Source organism: Melanotaenia boesemani, chromosome 15, assembly GCF_017639745.1.
Source record: "Melanotaenia boesemani isolate fMelBoe1 chromosome 15, fMelBoe1.pri, whole genome shotgun sequence".
Lineage (NCBI taxonomy): Eukaryota > Metazoa > Chordata > Actinopteri > Atheriniformes > Melanotaeniidae > Melanotaenia > Melanotaenia boesemani.
The window spans coordinates 30,592,295-30,610,935 of record NC_055696.1 but is presented as its reverse complement, the minus strand read 5'-3'; the positions used below and the strand labels follow the sequence as shown (position 1 = coordinate 30,610,935).

Genomic DNA, 18,641 nt, shown 5'->3' with positions numbered 1-18,641 from the left:
TCTTTATTCAACATATTTTTACATGTCTGACGCCTTTATAACCTTCTGTGTCTTACTGAACCCTTTGGTGGAGGAAATTTTGAACTATAAATGCCAATAAAAATTGTGGAAACAAGCCCTACTGGGTCATCTCTGCTTCTGTTACAGGCATGCAGGTGAAATGTGTATTTTTGGGCCATTGAGCACATTTTTAAACTTTTAAAAATAAGTTTTACTAAACAGTCTGATTAAAAGAGCTGAAAAAAATGCAAAGAAATTTCTCCTTTGCTCTTATCTCTGTGAATGTTAATGGGCCAGTAATAATGAAGGAAAACATGTCATATAGATGATAAAACCTTGCTGGACCGGAACATCTTGGACAGGAACTTTTGTACCTCTTTGGACTGAACTCCATAGATGATGGGGTTGAGGCTGCCAGGGATGATGTGAAACAAAATGGCTGACATTTTTCTCTGGTCTGAATACTGAGGAAACCTATGCAGCACTATAACAAGTACCCCACAAAAAAGCATGATCATATAGACAAAAAGATGAGTACTGCACGTCTTCAAGGCCTTACTGTTCAGAGTCTTGCTGTTACTGATCAGACACACGACTGTAATCTTAGTGTAGGTAAGAACTATGCTGCCAATAGACGATGTAAACAGGACCACAGTGAAAGTCAGACCATAGATGTTATTAATGACCACGTTTTCACAGGACAGCTTAAACAACGAGGCATTGTCACAGTAGGGGTTTGTGATCAGAGTCCTGCATCGGTTCAGCCGTATGGTCAGACCTAGCAGGATCCCCACCAAAAGAAAGGCCACCCCCCCAGGCAGAAAGCGTCAGTTTCATCACCATGTTCTTGGTCATTATTGCCGCGTAACGCAGAGGATTACAGATGGCCACATATCTGTCAAAGGCCATAATCATGAGCACTGTGTGAGAAGTGGTCCCAAACATGTGCGTGGCAAAAGCCTGAACCACACACTCATAATAACCGATAAGACGTTCAGAGGGAGGCAAAAAAATATCTGAAAGTAAACGAGGAACCATGATAGTATTACCTATAACATCGTTAACTGGCAGATTACAGAACAGGAGGTACATGGGCTGGTGGAGACTTTTGTCAATAAAAACCAGGACCACGATGCCGACGTTGACAGTCATGATAAACACATAAGAGAAAAGGAAAAAGAAAAAGACAGGGTACGCAGAAGACTGTGTGACCTTTATTCCTTCCAGCTGGAAGGTAAAACTGTTCAACGTGTAGTTTTCCATCAACCTGAAACACAAGGAATAAAAATGAGAAGTTACTTCCAGAAACATATAAAATACAAACATCTTATCACACAATGATGGACAACCAAAGACCATTGTAGAAATTGTAAGGATTAGGAATTTTACCTATTTCTCTATTAATTCTTCAGATTATGAAAAGCAGCGTGCTAACCGACTGACAGAAAGCCACAACATCCTTCTTCTTCTTATAAGACGTGAATCCAGCTGAGAGACACCCATCGCTGAACCTCAGGTCGGTGGCCATAGAAACGATTAGCTCAGTCTCTCATACATCTTTATCAAACTAAATGATCATTTGATACTGTTCAAATTTAAAATGTAAAATTATCGAATGTATAACATTAAAATTTACAGGAAATAATTTACATTGCTATCACAAAGGAGTTTCCATAAATGTTGTTTACCAGATGATGAAATGAGGTAAATAAAAGTTTAGCTTAACAACAACAACTTGATGGTTCTAATAATGATGCTCTGCGTCATTATTTATTAGAAAGAAACTAAGGACACGTTCACATCAGCCTGTTCTATTTGAATCCAAGTCCATTTGCTGAAGGTGGACTCAGTCGGCATACTAACACAGGTCTTGGGTCTACTTTATGTGGACTAAATACAGGAAGCAGGCTACAAAGCAAAGTGCATTGTGCGATAAGCGCACAGCATCGTGGGTAAACACAACCAAAACATACATGCGTGGAACGACAGGCAGCTCTGGATGTGAAGGGCTGGAGTTGTCCATCCATAGGAATTAGCCTCCTATGACAAGGATATAGCCACTAGCAGTAGCATGATAACTTCATTTTGGCCCTCATCCTGGATCAGAGAAAACCTCTGAACTTTTTGTGCAGCAAGCAGAAGGGTGGTGGAGTGAATTTCATGTTGAATGTCTAGAGAAAGCTCCAACATGAAAATAAGTAAATGAAAAAAAGTTAGACAAAAATACCCTTCAGCCAGTCTGATAGATGCGGCTCAGACAGATGTGAGGAGGACAGGCCAAATCAAGGAAATAAAATCATTTAGCCCTAAAGGGCTTTTTCACTGCACTAACATAAGGCAATCACAGTACATCGTTGGGAAGCAACTCACTTCAGCTGACTTGCCTGATCAACCCTGAACCGGTTTAAATGCCAGAGACACAGGACAGAAAGAATCTTGTAGCTCTGAAATCAATCCTGGGAAGTGCTGTTGGTCAAAAACAAGTGCAATAGCAGCTTGTGTTTTTATATCAGGTGTGAGTGCAGCGGGGCTGAATTGTGGCTTTGCAGCTCAGGCTTCTTTGCACTCAACACACACACATCAGAAAGCAAAAGTCTTGAAACCAAGTTTTTCTTTATACTGTTTAATGCCAAAAATGAAAGTTAACATTGACACAAAAAAGGACATAAATCTAGACTTTCCTATAAAACCAACTGAAATGCAGAGTGGGTCAAAAGACTGTGTTGCTCCAAGGTCCAGTGACTTTTGACCTACTTTTCTGGTGATTTAATCATCTCAGTGCAACAGCCAATCAAAAAACAGTAATATACGTGGCATCAGTCACTGGTCAACATTCTCATTTCTACTACAACTACAACAGAACTATATCAATGTAGAAAGAAAAATCAATCACATTGCTAAGTAAGGGATAATACCTGACGCGGTGTCCATTATCATCGCAGTTATGTTACATGACACAAATATTTCAGAGGGCAGGTGCAGCTCTTACAGCTTGTGTGTCTCCAGAGGATGATGCGACATTTTGTTTCAAACAGTCAAAGTCCACAGATAGTTTCCTAAATTGTTTTTATTGCAAGAAATATTATCCACCATTCACCCTGATCATTAAATGTGTATCAAGCAAGTAAGTCTATCCAAAATCGTTTTTATAATGTTATCCACCATTCACTCTTTATCAAGTATTTAAGTAAGGTAATCAAGAGAGAAAGACAGGCGATGACCTATTTAAAATTAAATGCAACATTGTCGTTGATCATGACATTTCATAAAGATACTGGCATGTCCATAGTGACGTTTGAGGGACGTAGATTTAATGTTTGTGGACCCTGACCACTGCTGGTTGGGACGTTGCGGGACGACATAATGTTGCTCCATTCTCGTCTCTCCTGGACTGACAGAGCCCAAAGGATGCTTTCATAGCAATGCACATCACAGACATGACTAAGCGTGTCTGCAGCCCGGCGTCTGAGTTTCTGTTGCCACGGTTACCAACTACTGTTTAGTCAGCGCAATAATTTACAACAATAAGTCTATTTGACCGGAGCTTCTTTCATAGGTGTCCATTATCACTTTTTATTGGACACCCTACAGCCAATCAGAATCGAGTATTCACCCAGACCATGGTATAAACTAAGATAACTGACTAATAAATTCTAACCATAAAAAACACACAACACCAGGCAACAGTTTGACAACTGGAATGTTACCAATCAACTAATTGATTAGTTGAAATGGTGCACAAAGTCAACTGTTGTTTTGACAGTCAACTGTCCATGCTCTAAATTACACTTACCCCAGTGCTTTTTAACATGCCTCATCATGTCTTCTTTCGGTGTATATGTCCTGCTGTGAGATTGACCATATTTATGTTGTACCACCAGAACTTGTTTGCCTTTCTTCTTTAGCCTCATGCTGTGTTGTAGTCTAGGCTAAAACCTCATGCTTTTAGCTCCATCATACCTGTTTTGTACCTTTTTGCTCTTCTGTTTCTCAGTAGTCGCTGGCCTTTTGCTGATGGATGTTTGCATTTTGCAGATATATGCCTTTTTAGGGATAAAATTCCCCTTTTATACACAACGCTTTTGGTATGTAGCCTAAAACAAGGCTACTTAGCACGATCCTACGAGGGCTGCAATCCAGCAGGTTTCCTGCTTCAACACACCAGAATCAAATTAAATGGATCTAACAGCCTGCCAAGTTCTACACAATGACTCATTAGTGAGTCAGGTGTGTTGAAGTAGGGACACATAGAAAACCTGCTGGATTGTAGCAGCTGTGGGACAGAACTGAGTAGCTCTGCACTTAAGTGTTGCCATGTGGAAGCTGAAGTCAGATGCTTTGCCTTGGTTGGAAGGCAACAACTTAAACATGTCAACCAGTCGACTAACTCAAAAAACTTGAAAGTTAACTTGTAAGGGATTGTACATCTTGCACCTGGCATCACCAGATGTTCCTTTAGGATGGTGACAGAAAATTATTTACTTGTTGTGGATAAAAGTAAGCACACAAATACTTCCAGCAGATACATGAGTTTGTTCTGAGTTAGCACAACTCCAATGTTGAGTAATGTGATGTAAACATGACCACAGTGTTTTGCTACCACTGTTTGCTTCTGTTGTAACGCAGCACCTTGTTAATTAGCACCGCGAGGCAGGAGGAACTCTGCAGGGAGAAATCCCCAACCTCCTAATGCAAAATGTTTCTCTTCCAACTTTCAGAGTAAATACAAAAACAATATGAAGTCATCTTCTCCATCTGGCTGAACTTTTTTATTATGACTCTTCCTCAAACTTATTTCGTGCAAACCAAAGATGGATGACTTTTAAAACTGAAGAGTAGCAGTATTTTAAACTTTATGGATATGTGACGTTATCTTGTCTAATTCTAAATGATTGTGTTCATTTTCAAACACTGGACCAGAAAAGTTTTAAAGATTAGATTTAAAACTAGTTTGTTAGGTCCATCTTTTCTACTTCTGTTATTGGGAGATTGTAAAGAACTCCCTGAAGGCCACTGAGGCCCAATGTCCAGTAGGCTGATTAAATTAAAGGGTGCAGTGAAGTGTTCAGGGAGCGTTGGACATGGAGCCAGTCCCTGCAGAGGCTTCAGTCTGCAGACTGACCTCCTTTTTTCTTTCATTGACAGGCAGATGTAAGAATTTTTTACATTTAACAAGGTTGCCCCTAATGTTCTTCCCACTTTTCCCCAGATACCCTTTAGATATTTTGCTTTCTTTTCATTTTTGTACAGTGCTGTTCACAAGTCGTGAACCTTTTTCTATTTACCAGTAAAACCAGAAATTGTTTCAGTGATTTATTGAAACAGACACAACCATAATTATATAAATCTTTGCTGGTTTTCACACATTAAACTAAAGAAATTGAAACAAATGATGCATCTTTGTGACAAAGAACCTAAGGATCTAGTTAAACTACTTCTTTGCTAAGTCGTCTGTTATGTGTCGACACAACTCTGGTTCATCCCGTGAGTTAGGAGCCTTTTATCTGCCTGAATGATAGTTCAGAGTTAAGTCCCTCTGAAACTGGTCTGGTACCAGGACTGGACAGGGAATGAGGGAAAAAGCAGAAAATGTCCAAAGAAAAACTTTGAAAGTCCTTCAGAAAGCTGGAGAACTACGGATGATAAAAGATTAAAGTCTGACTGAAAAAAAAATATAAAGCAACAAGGGATAGCTCGAGCTTCCTGCAAGTTCATTTGAAGGAAGAGCATCTTTGTCCACATCGAAGTATATGATGTAAAGCTGGACTTCTACTTTTGGTGTGTTTACTAAAACTAGTAGCCTTTCAGCTTGTTTGCTAATTCATTGAACCAACTTCCTGACAAACAGTGTGGCCACTCTCCAAAATTCACTGCAAAACGACATTTTCAATGTACCTGAGGAAAACTAATATGCAGTTTTCACTACCTCGCAGAGATTACGGGGATTTTCCATGGGAAGGAAAGGACTTTCTGCTGATGCAGGTACATTACGTTCTTATGGATGAGTTGTCCGACGTGCTTCCACATGCTGCGTGACAAAAACCTCTCAGGTCTTTGTAGCACATTTTTAGGCCTTTTTTTTAAAAAACTATTTTACAGGATGCTTGTCTTGGTGTGTATCACTGACCTTTTAGTGATTATTCTAAGTTTGTTTGACAGGTCAGTTTGTAAGAGAAAGAAACCAAAGTTTCCTCATGGTTCAACAGTGAAGTGAGTCTGCAGATCCCTGAAGTTTCCATTACCACCTCCTCTAATCAGTGTTATCCCTGATCTCTAATAAACATCTATTATTGGGCCTCTGTCTTCTTCTCACCGGACTAATTACCATCAGAAACTGTTGATAAGTGTTTCTTAGGAAGCAGCTCATGGGGGAGCTCATTATTGATCGTCTCTATTTCAAAAACATTAACACTCATGGTTGCTGTGGCAACTGAAACAAACACAGTGATGAAACTGGCCAAGCATTAGGGAGCAGTGTAGTCCCCTGAGATCCATTCAGGTGAAACAAAGTTTGACTTTTTGCCCACAAACAAATTATATGAACACATCGCTTTGAGTCCATGAACATAATAGTTAGTCCATACAGATTATAATACATAGTAAATCTTAATAAGCTTCAACATGAGAAACATGATTAAGCAGGCCAGATGTGTAGAGGCTTGTGTCTCGTTTCAAAGATCCAGACAAGTAGACTGAAAATAGATTACAGTAGAGATTTAGGTTTGTGTGCATTCATTTTAAATGTTGTATGAGTGGCTGATGAGGTACAAGGACAGAAGGAGAAAATATAAAAAAACTAAACCAGTAAATGATGTCAGTGTAGAAAATATGGAAAAAACAGTTTTCCTTGTTGATTTTACTTGTTAATATGCATCCAAACCCCTCCGACTTTGTAATTTTTCCACCATTTAAAAGATTTTCTAACATTGAGAAAACCAAGTGATAAAGCATTTCAGGAATTATTTTGTCCCATTCTCTCTTCAAATAAAGCTTCGGGTGTTTAACAGTACGACACTGTGTCTTTTCAGATCAGGACTGCAGGAGGATTTTTCCAGTACCCATACCCTTCTCTTCTACAGCCATGATGCCGAAAGCAGTATGTGGTTCTTCATCATGTTGCTGAAACCTACAGGTTATCCCTGAAGAAAATGAAGGTGGCCGATGGTGCCATAAAATCGCTAGAAATTTTTCTGGATCAGAGCTGCAGAACTCTGATTCAACCCCATACCATCAGAACCCTGATGCAACCCCATATCATCAGAACTCTGATCCAGCCCCATACCATCAGAACTCTGTTCCAACCCATACATTACAGAACCCTGATCCAACCCCATTTGATCACAAGCCTGATCCAGCTGTAAACCATCACAGGACCCTGATCCAGCCCCATACCATCAGAACGGTGATCCAGCCCCATTCCATTAATGCCCTGATCCATTAAAACCCTGATAAACCCCATGTAGTTAGAACCCTGATCCAACCAAATTCCATCAGAACCCTGATCCAACCGTATACCATCAGAACTCTAACCTGAAACAACTTGTTTCAAAACTTGTTCCAACCCAATACTATAAAAACCCTGTTCCAACCCCATGCCATCAGAACCCTGATCAAACCCCATACCATTAGAACCCTGTTCCAACCCTATACCATCACATAACCCTGATCCAACCCTATAAGATCAGAACCCTGCACCAACCCCATAGCATAAGATCCGTGATCCAACCGTATACCATCAAAACTCTGTCCCAAACCAATATAATCAGAACCCTGAATCAATCCCATACTATCAGAATCAAGATCCAACCCCGTACATCGCAGACCCCGGATCTAACCCCATGCCATCTGAATCCAGATGACAAACCTATACCATCAGAACCCTGCTCCTACCCCATATAATGAGATTCTTAATATTGTTAGAAAATGTAAGAACAAACAGTCTACTGACTGTAATGATATCAGTATGTTTCTAGTGAAAAAGGTCAGTGAGGGCATTTTGAAACCATTAACATATATCTATAATTTATCATTTAAAACTGGTGTATTTCCAAATAAAATGAAAACATCTAAAGTCATCCCTTTGTTTAAGGCTGGAGACAAACACAAATTCAGTAACTACAGACTGATCTCTTTACTACCACAATTTTCAAAAATACTGGAAAAAGTCTTTAAAAACAGATTGGATTCATTTCTTGAAAAGCACAAAAAACTTGCTGAGAACCAGTGTGGGTTTCGGTCAAACAGATCAACTTTACTAGCAATAGTGGAGGCATTAGAGGACATCACAAATGCTGTAGACTGCAAGCAATATGCTGTTGGGGAATTTATGGATTTAAAAAAGGCTTTTGACACAATCAACCATGAAATATTAACTAAGAAATTGGAAAGATATGGTATCAGGGGAATAGTGCTAGATTGGGTGAAAAGTTATTTACATGGCAGGAGGCAATTTGTGGAATTGGGGGACTGTGTCTCATCATGTGTGGGCATTGCTTGTGGTGTCCCCCAGGGGTCAGTGTTAGGCCCTAAATTTTTCATTTTGTATATCAATGATATATGTAGTATTTCAAAGATATTGTATTTTGGATTGTTTGCTGATGACACAAATATTTTTTGCTCTGGGGATAATTTACAAAAATTACAGATGGATATCACGTTAGAAATGAACAAACTAAAGAAATGGTTTGACAGAAACAGGCTATCATTGAATCTGAGTAAAACTAAAATAATGCTGTTTGGTAATAATGCAAACAATACGCCATTATCAATAACAATAGACAGAGTGGAAATTGAGAGAGAGCATGAAATAAAATTTTTAGGAGTAATCATAGATGATAAACTTAACTGTAAATCACATATAAAACACATACAAACGAAAGTCTCAAGAAGCATTGCAATAATAAGCAAAGCTAAGAACGTCCTCGATCAGAAATCGCTCCGTACTCTTTACTGCTCCCTCGTGTTACCATACTTACAATACTGTGCTGAGGTTTGGTGAAACAACTACAAAACATCATTACAGCCACTGACCATTATTCAAAAAGAGCAATACGGATAATTCATAATGTTGGTTTTCGGGAACACACAAACCCATTATTCATTCAGTCAAAATTACTAAAATTTACTGATATTGTGGAATATCAAACAATCCAAATAATGTTCAAAGCTAAAAATAATCTATTACCAAGAAATATTCAGAATTTTTTTACTGTTCATGAGGGAAATTATATTTAAGGGGGAAGATTAATTTTAATATTCACTTAATTCGAACAATCAGGAAAGGTTTTTGTGTTTCCATCATCGGAGACTATGGAACAGGATCACTATGGATTTGAAGCAGTGTCCAACCATGAAACAATTTAAATTGAAATACAAGGACACTATTTTTCAGAGGTATAGGAATGAGGAAAGTGTTAAGTAGTACTATTATGAGGATCTTGTGCTTGTGTTATATTCTTTACTGGTCACTTTAACTTGGTACGGATACAGGTATCTATGACTTGTGTATGTAAGGGCGTATGTATGGGTATGTTTACAATGAAAATGTATGTAGTATGGGTATATAAAAATTAAAGTCTTTAAGTTGTCATGTAACTAATCATATCAGGTTATCTTCTAGGCAGGTCTAAATCAGGAGGTTATCAGGTTTATTTATTATTTAAGGAGAAGGGGTGGGAGGTCATAAGTTATACTTCTTCCCACTCCATTTCGAATATGTCATTGTACTTTTTTATATATTGTATTAAATTTTGTTTTTTGTTTTATTTTGCTTTCATGCTTATTCGAAATAAAATAAATTCAATCAATCAATAAGCAGAACCCTTATTCCATCAAAAGCCTGATCCAACTGCATACTATCAACGGACCCTGATCCAACCCTATACCATAAAAACCCTGATATAACCCCATACCATAAGAGCCCTCATACAACACCAAATCATCAAAACCCTGATTCAACCCCAGGGCATCAGAATCCAGATCCAGCCCCACACCCTCAGAATTCTAATCCAACCTTAAACTATCACATAACTCTGTTCCAACCCCATACCATCAGAACCTTGTTCCAACCATATAAAATCAGAACCCCGATCCAACCCCATGTTATCAGTTCAGGAGGAGCATAAGTGAACAAAACACATCCTGGGAGAAGGTTTTTTTATTTATTTATTTGTTTTTAACTCTGAAACCTCCAAGGCTGCTTTTGATCTGTCTCTTGTCTGTTTGTCTGTATAACTTATTTTTACACAGATGCTTTTTATATATATAAAAAAAAAAAAAAACAGGTAAATGCTCATTTATGTCAGTTAAAAATAATCCACTTTTTACACTTTTTCACATGTTATGTTGGAGGCACCATGGCTCAGTGGCTAGCATGGTTGTCCTGTAGCTCAAGGGTTGTCGGTTCGATCCTGGCCCATAAAGTTCATTTTGAGGTGTCTCGGAGCAGGATACCAAACCTCTAATTGCTCCTGATGGGTAGCGGTCACTGCCATGGCAGTTCCCGCCATGGTGGGCAGTTCCTGCCATGTTAGTTCCCGCCTTGGCAGTTCCCGCCGCCAGTCAGTGAATGGTTGAATGTGACGTATATGTAAAGCTCTTTGGATAAAAGTGCTATGTAAGTACAGACCATTTAAAAATATGATCAATTATTGTTGCACTCTGGGTAGTGATTCTACTGGGTTATTCTTGGCATCAAGCCTAAGCCATACATTGCATTGATAAAATAGAGTTTTCTGGACTGTTAGTATAAATATTTATGTTTCCAGAACAACAAATTTTTTCTGGCAAAGGTCAAATGATTCTGTTATTTTACCAATAAAAGTTTCTACACAGGAGCCTGGTGATCTTTACACACAGCTAGTTCTGGCTGCTTTGGATTTTTCATTTATGATTTTCACAGAAAAACTTTTAATACATTCTTTAACTATTGTCATATTACAAATCTGCTTGCATTTTGATGCACGACACATTTTTGTAGGGGAGATGGAGCTTATACCAGGTGAGAGGCAAGTACATCTGGACAGGTTGCAGTCCATCGCAGGACCAAGACAGAGAAATAGACAACCACTCACATTCACTCCTAGGGAGAAGCTAGAGTGACCAGTTAACCTAGCATCAGGTCATTGGACGGTGACAGGAAGCCAGAGAACCTGGAGAGAGCCCACACATTACATGAGGAGAACATGCAAACTCATCAAAGAAAGAAAACTGTTCCAACCTCCCCCCAGCCGAGGCTTGAACCAGTTACCTTCTTGCTGTGAGGCCTTCTATTCACAAAATACATCACATGTCCTTCCATTTGGAACTCACCTGCATCTTCTGTTCTGAGGGCTATTGAAACTCTAATATTGTTTTCAAGAGACACAAAAAATTAGTAGAACTGCTAAACCTTTCATGAGTTTTGCTTTACAATTCTGACATTTTTCTGCTTCCTTTTCATTCAAATCAACTTCATCAAATAAAAAAATGAATGACTATTTAAGACATCATGGTGTTCTGGGGTTTATTATAGATTCGGATCATTTTACCTTCTGTTGATATTTTACGCTCTGAATAATAAAAAAAAAAAATAAAATGCACAGCAGAAATAATTGTGAACTTATATTGACACAATACAAAACTTAATCATTTATGTTTGTTTTTTTTTTAATCTTTTTGGAGACGTTTAAGACTTTTTACAAACACAAATACATATTTGGCATTACAGATTTTATACACATATATCAAACATTTAGTAATATATTGACAAGTCTGTACAGATTAAATCTTTACTACTGCAATATATAAATTCAAGGGAATTAAGGCATCAACTTAATTAATCTAAAATATTTTTGCTAGAGAACCCTCTTAATAAAACACTGAACGCAAAGCCTCTGTTAATGTAAGAGAAAAAACTATGGTGCTTTGGGGTGATGTAATGTGTTTTTAAGACATATATCTTTAAAATCTGGAGGACAACACTTTTCTTGACCGGAAAACCTTCATCAGGAATTTTTGTATCTCTGCTGACTGAAATCCATAGATGATGGGGTTGAGGCTGCCGGGGATGATGTGCAACAAGATCGCAGAAATTTTTCTCTCGAATGCATACTGAGGAAAGCGATGCAGCACTACAATAAGTAATTCACAAAAAAGCATGATCATATAGACAAAGAGATGAGTGCTGCAGGTCTTCAAGGCTTTACTGTTCAGGATCTTGCTGTTACTGGTTAGACAGATGACTGTAATCTTAGTGTAGGTGAGAACCATGCTGCCTATAGATGATGTAAACAGGACAACAGTGAACGTCAGACCATAGATGTTATTAATGACGACACTCTCACAGGACAGCTTAAACAATGAGGCATTGTCACAGTAGGGGTGTATGATCAGAGTTCTGCATCGGTTCAGCCGTATAGTCAGACCCAACAGGATCCCAACAAAAACAAAGGCCACCCCCCAGGCAGAAACTGTCAGTTTAATCAACATTTTGTTGCTCATTATTGTCGTGTAACGCAGTGGATTACAGATGGCCATGTATCTGTCAAAGGCCATAATCATGAGCACTGTGTGAGAAGTGGTTGCAAATATATGTCCAGCAAAAGCCTGAACCACACACTCATAATAACCAATGAATATCTTTGAAGAAGGTTTCAGAATATCTGCCATCAGACGAGGCAACAGGATAAAATTCCCAAGTATATCATTAATGGGCAGGTTACAAAACAGGAGATACATGGGCTGGTGGAGGTTTTTGTCAATGCACACCAGAATTATAATCCCAATGTTTGCAATCAAAATAAACACACAGGAAAAAAGGAAAAAGAAAAAGATGGGATACACAAATGCATCTTTGATGGTTAACCCCTCGAGTTGGAGGGTAAAGCTGTTGAAGGTGTAGTTTTCCATCTGCCTGAAACAATAGAAATAAAATGATTAGACAGCTTTCTACAATACATACAAAATATTAGAAACTAAATATTCATGTAGAGAAAATTTTCATGAATAATAGAAAGTTTCAACTTTGAAATAATAACACCAAAGACCAGCTGTAACAGTATAAGTCTTGAATTGAACAAGGCAAATTTTTGTGTTCAATCTCATCAAAATTACATCTACACTAGGGAAATACATGTTACCTGTTATTTCTCTCCAACTGGAAAATCCTTCTCAGGCAACAGTCTGCCACAAAGCAACAGCACTGCCTCATTTTTATGATGAGAGGCAATCACCTGAGAACACCCAACGTAACATCTACCTGGTGACCACAGAAACTGTCAACAAGCACTTAGGCGACTCAACTGAACTCAACTAATGTGTAGTGATTTAAAGATGCACCAGGGAACTTTTGCACATTTTCTCAGTGATGCACCCCCTATTAACGTCTCATTCAGCATCCATCTTCATCCTACCTATACAGGGAGATTTCTCTAGCGAGTAAAATACAGTCTTATCTTGACTATAGTCTTACCTGCTGCTTTCTTTCTACGTTTTCCTCAATTCCTCTAATCATGCCCTCATGCTTTTTTTTAAATTTGGAATCAGCCAAGGCGTGTTAAAATCTGCTTGCCTGATCCAACCCCATGCCATCAGCACCCTGATCCATCCTCATACCATCAGAACCCTGATCCAACCTCATACCATCCAAACCCTGTACCAATCACATACCATTATAAACCTGATCCAACCCCATACCATCACAGAACCTCATAACATCAAAACCCTGATCAAACCCTATTCCATCAGAACCTTGATCCACCCAATACCAACAAACCATGATCCATGTCATACTACCAATATCCTGATCCATGCCCATACAATCATAGATCCCTGATCCAACCCCATACCATAAATAACCTGATCCAACCTCATACCATGAAAACCCTGATCCAGCTCTATTACATCAAAACCCTGATCCAACCCCTAACCATCAGAATTCTGATTCAACCCCATACCATCAGAACCCCATCCCATCACGCACCCTGATCCACCCTTATACTTTTAGGACCCTGATCCAACCTCATACCATCCAAACACTATTCAAACCACATACCATTATAGACCTGATCCAACCCCATACATCACAGAACCTCATAACATCAAAACCCCGATCAAACCATGATCGATGCCCATACTACCAATAACCTGATCCATGCCCATACAACCACAGATCCCTGATCCAACCCCATACCAGAAATAACCTGATCCAACTTTATACCATGAAAACCCTGATCCAGCTCTATTACATCATAACCCTGATCCAACCGTATACTATACATAACCTGATCCAACCTCATACTCATGATCATGGAGGTGAACTCCCTGGTCTGGGGTGAACAGGGGCGTTGGAGCCTCTCTTGGCAGCGAGTCTGGATACAATTGTCTACTCGAATTGCAAGCTTGATGACTCCATCTATGGTCGAGGGGTATCATTTGAAACCAGTCCCTTTTTTATATATTCGGATAATTCGTGTAGAAAAACACTGCATAGGGCTGGCTTGGTCCACCTACTTTGACTGGCTCTGATGCAAAAATCAATAAAATAGTCAGCAACAGCTCAATTTTTATGTCTCAGTCCCAGTAATCCCCCTTTTTTTTTAAATCCAGGTTAAAAACATTTCTTTTCTCATGAGCCTATGCATGAAATCTGCACAGTTACTTTTTTAACTTATCTTGCTTTTAATCATTTTAATGTAATTTATTATTTTATTGTGATTATGTGTGCCTTTTATTATTCTAAATATCTGTAATGTCTTTATTTTAAGTAAAGCACTTTGAATTGTCCTGTACATGAAATGTGCTATACAAATAAACTGCCTTGCCTTGCCTTACCTTTCTGTCTCAGATCCACTCAGATCCTTACCATAAACAACTCAACGGGAAAACAGGTCGAAGGAGCCACAGGCTGGGGGCTGCCTCTCCCACTCCCCACTGTTCACAAAAATGGTTGATGGAAAGCCACCTTCGCTTGCTCAGAGGTGAAAGTGCGTGGCTGCAGGGCAAACAGAAGGGAACAGTTGGTGAGGAAAGGATTACAGGTGTCACAATCACCATCATAACGTTCCGGGGTCCCCACTCGTGGTTCCGGATCCTATCTGGGACCAGGCAAGTTTGGAACAGACATGGAAGCTGGAGGGTCCGGTGGGGTAGCTGATCTGGAAGGGGGCTGTGAAAGTTGCGTTTCTATTTGCTGAAGCCATTTATTAAAGCGATGAGGGCTTGATTCTGAAACCTGGCTGCTTCTCTTGCTTCCGCGACTGATATGGACAGCAGAGCTTCATGTTGCTGTAGGGTGCCCTCTATCGACTCCAGGCGGTCAAGCAGCAAAGGGCTGTATGCTGGGTCCAAGTTTGACCCCGGTCACTTGCTTACCAAGCAAGCTTGTTTCCTCTGGGCCAGGGCTGACTGTGAGGAAAAAGAACTGGTGAGCAACCAGAAGTCCAGGACGCAGTAACAAGATAGTGAGAAAGGTAGTAAGCATGTAGTAGTGATAGTTTGTCCTTTCAGATCCAGGTGGGACCAGATACTGAACAGGGCTGAGACAAAAAGCTAGGTCAGGAGCAGGCCAGGTTGAAAGCGGGAAGTCAGAGACAAGGTTGGACTGAGATCCATATTAGGGCTGGGGCACGATGCTATGGTCAGGAGTGTGCAGGGTCAAAGCCAGGGAATCAGTCGGGGAATGAATGTTGGAGAGTCAGGGATGAAAGCAAAGACAATCTGGCAAATAATGAGACAGGACAGGTTAGGTAGTGGCACTGATGAGGTAATTATTGGGTGGCACCAGCAGGTGGAAATGGTTAAGCTGATGAGAGGGCGTGGCAGAGCCAGAGGTCACAGGTAAGTGTGACAGAAAAAGACAGATTACATTCGGATTACTTATTCACACATTTATATACTACTGTAAGTGCCCCCCCCCCCCCCCCCCCCCCCAGTTTATTTATTTATTTTTTTTTAAACTCTGTTCTGAAACCTCCAAGGCTGCTTTTTGATGTCTCTTATTCCTTTTTCTGCATTAACATTCTTATTTTTACACAGATCCTTTTCGTATATCATAAAAACAGGTAAATGCTCACTTATGTTAGTTAAAAATAACTCACTATCCACTAGTTCACAAGTTAAATTGGTAAAAATATAATCTGTTTTATCTTTAAACTGTAATTTTGCTGTTATTTTTTCCATTCACATCACATATTTCATCCTTTCCCACCAAAGATCTTTGCTAAGAGATTGTGGTTTTAGCCAAACGACTGTTATTAATTTTTTTTGCAATTGTAATCAGTATTTGAATTTATTTCTTATTTTTGGTTAACAGAGTTTTTGGTATAATTCCCAATAAGAACATCTGCAACTCTAGATTTAGTTTTTCCTTATCCATATGTTTTAATATTTCTCCTTACATTCTCCCAATGTTCTTTGATTATGGGGCAATCCCAAAATATATGTGTATAGTCTCCTGATTGGCCACAACTTCTCCAGCACTTGTCAGACATTTTACTGTATTTTGTTGTATTAGTTGGGACAATGAAGTATCGCAATTTAGATTTCCATTCAAACTCTCGCCACGAAACACTACTCAACATTGTATGTCCAGCTTTACAGGATTCCTCCCAACTCTCTCCCAAGATCTTTATATCTCTCTCTTTCTCCCATTTATCTTTAATATCCCATCTGTTATGTACTTCTATCTGCATGGTTTTATACATTTTTGAAATTAACTTTTTATTGGTGCCTGAATTTGTCATTATTAGCTCTTCCAAACAGTTTGGTCTTTTACAAATGTATTCCCATTCTCTATGCTTGATCAAATGATTTCTTAGTTGTAGAAATTTATAAAAATCTTGTACAGTTAAATTAAATTCATTTTTTATTGTTTAAAAGATTTCATATTTTCATTTTTAAAAAGCTGTCCAATGTATACTAATCCCTTCTCTTCCCATTTTTGGAATCCCCCTTCCATTGAAGGTGTAAAGTCTGGGTTTAAATCTATTCTAGTGGCCCTACAAATTGAAGTAGACATATTTAATTTTCTTTTAACTGTTTCCCATATTTTCAATCTTCCTTTAACCCATTCATTTGTAATTTTTAAATTGTTTTGAGTTTTCTTTGTTACAAATGGCAATGTTTCTAATGGTATCTTAGGGCATGAATTTTGTTCCATTTCCTTCCATCCCGTCTCATCATCTTTATCTAGCCATACTTTTAGAGCTTTTAACTGTGATGCCCAATAATATTTCTTTATATTTGGTAGATTTAAGCCACCCTTTTCTTTAGGGCTTTGAAGTAATGTATACCTTATTCTTGGTTTTTTGTGTCTCCAAATAAATTTAAAATAATTTTGTCTATTTTCGTAAACATTTCTTTTGAGAGCAGAATAGGAAGAAACTGAAATAAAAACAATAACCTTGGTAAAACTTTCATCCTTATCACTTCAATTCATCCTATTAGTGTCAGGGGGAGTATATCCCATCTAATCAAATCTTTACTAATTTCATCTATAACCTTTATATAATTAGATGCAAATAGATGTGATGGTTTTAGTGTTATAGTAATGCCCAAGTATCTAAATCCCTCTCCTGTCCACATAAATTTCACATTTTCTTTTATGTCTGATGGACATTTCCCTGAAATAACCATAGCTACTGACTTTGATTCATTGTTTTCATAACCCAAAATATTCTCATATTCAAGCAAAGTTTTATTTAAGGTTGGTATCGTTATGGCAGGATCTCTTATGTACAAGAGAATATCATCAGCAAACAGTAATATTTTTGATTCTACACCTCCTTCATCCTATTTTCCCTCTATGTTTGGATCTTGTCTGATGTATTTGGCTAAAGGTTCTATACTTTAAGTAAATAATAACAGGCTCAAACAATCACCTTGCCTTACTCATCTTTTCAGAGAGAAGATTTCAGAATAGCATCCGTTAACTTTGATTCTTGATTTTGGATTCTTATAAACAAGTTTAATCCAGTTTAAAAATGTTGGGTGGAATCCAAACACTGACAGTACATAATATAATTATGTCCATTTCACACAATGAAATGCCTTTTGAGCATCTAAACTTAAAAGCATGTTTGTATTTGAACTTGTTTTGGCACAGGACATGAGATTTAGAGTTTTTCTGATGTTGTTAGCACTCTGTCTTCCAGGTATAAACCCTGTTTGATCCAGTTTAATTAATTTTGATATATATTTCTGAATTCTTGGGGTTTGCCATTTACATCCACTCATGCAATTAACACAGAGATGGACACTTTCCCTGGTGCAATAACCTCATCTTCATCCGTAGTGTAATAATTTTTTAACCTCATATTCTATACAAGCCATATCTAGCTCTTTTTTCTTATTTATCTTTATTTTTATCTTATTTTTCTGTGTGTTGCTCTTTTTATTCATTTTGCTCTTTCGTACCTGTGTGCTTATTTACCTGCTTTTTCTATTGTGCTGCTAGGATTTTGAACTTCCTGAGGCAGACATCCCAAGACATTAATAAAGTTAAGTCTAAGTCTATCCTATTTGCCATTATGCTTGTTAATATCTTTAAATCATTGCAGAGTAGATTGACAGGGTGGTACCTTTCACATTGAACAGGATCCTTACCCTCCTTATGTAAGACTTGATTTTGGCATGTTTTCTGATTCTAAAACATAATTAAAAGT

The 18,641-nt window shown here is 38.3% G+C and overlaps 2 protein-coding genes across 2 annotated transcripts; both read right to left on the bottom strand.

Moving 5' to 3' along the window:
• Positions 1 to 1,266, bottom strand: LOC121654842 (olfactory receptor 52N2-like). Its single transcript, XM_042009181.1, is given in 2 exon segments — positions 1 to 812; positions 814 to 1,266. Coding segments are annotated over 2 exon segments (945 nt in total). The 5' UTR covers positions 1,264 to 1,266; the 3' UTR covers positions 1 to 317.
• Positions 1,267 to 11,884: 10,618 nt separating this feature from the next.
• LOC121654840 (olfactory receptor 146-like) lies at positions 11,885 to 12,891 on the bottom strand. The gene has a single exon (XM_042009179.1). It carries the CDS (start codon positions 12,886 to 12,888, stop codon positions 11,941 to 11,943), a length of 948 nt encoding a protein of 315 aa, XP_041865113.1. The 5' UTR covers positions 12,889 to 12,891; the 3' UTR covers positions 11,885 to 11,940.
• Between the last annotated feature and the right edge of the window lie 5,750 nt (positions 12,892 to 18,641).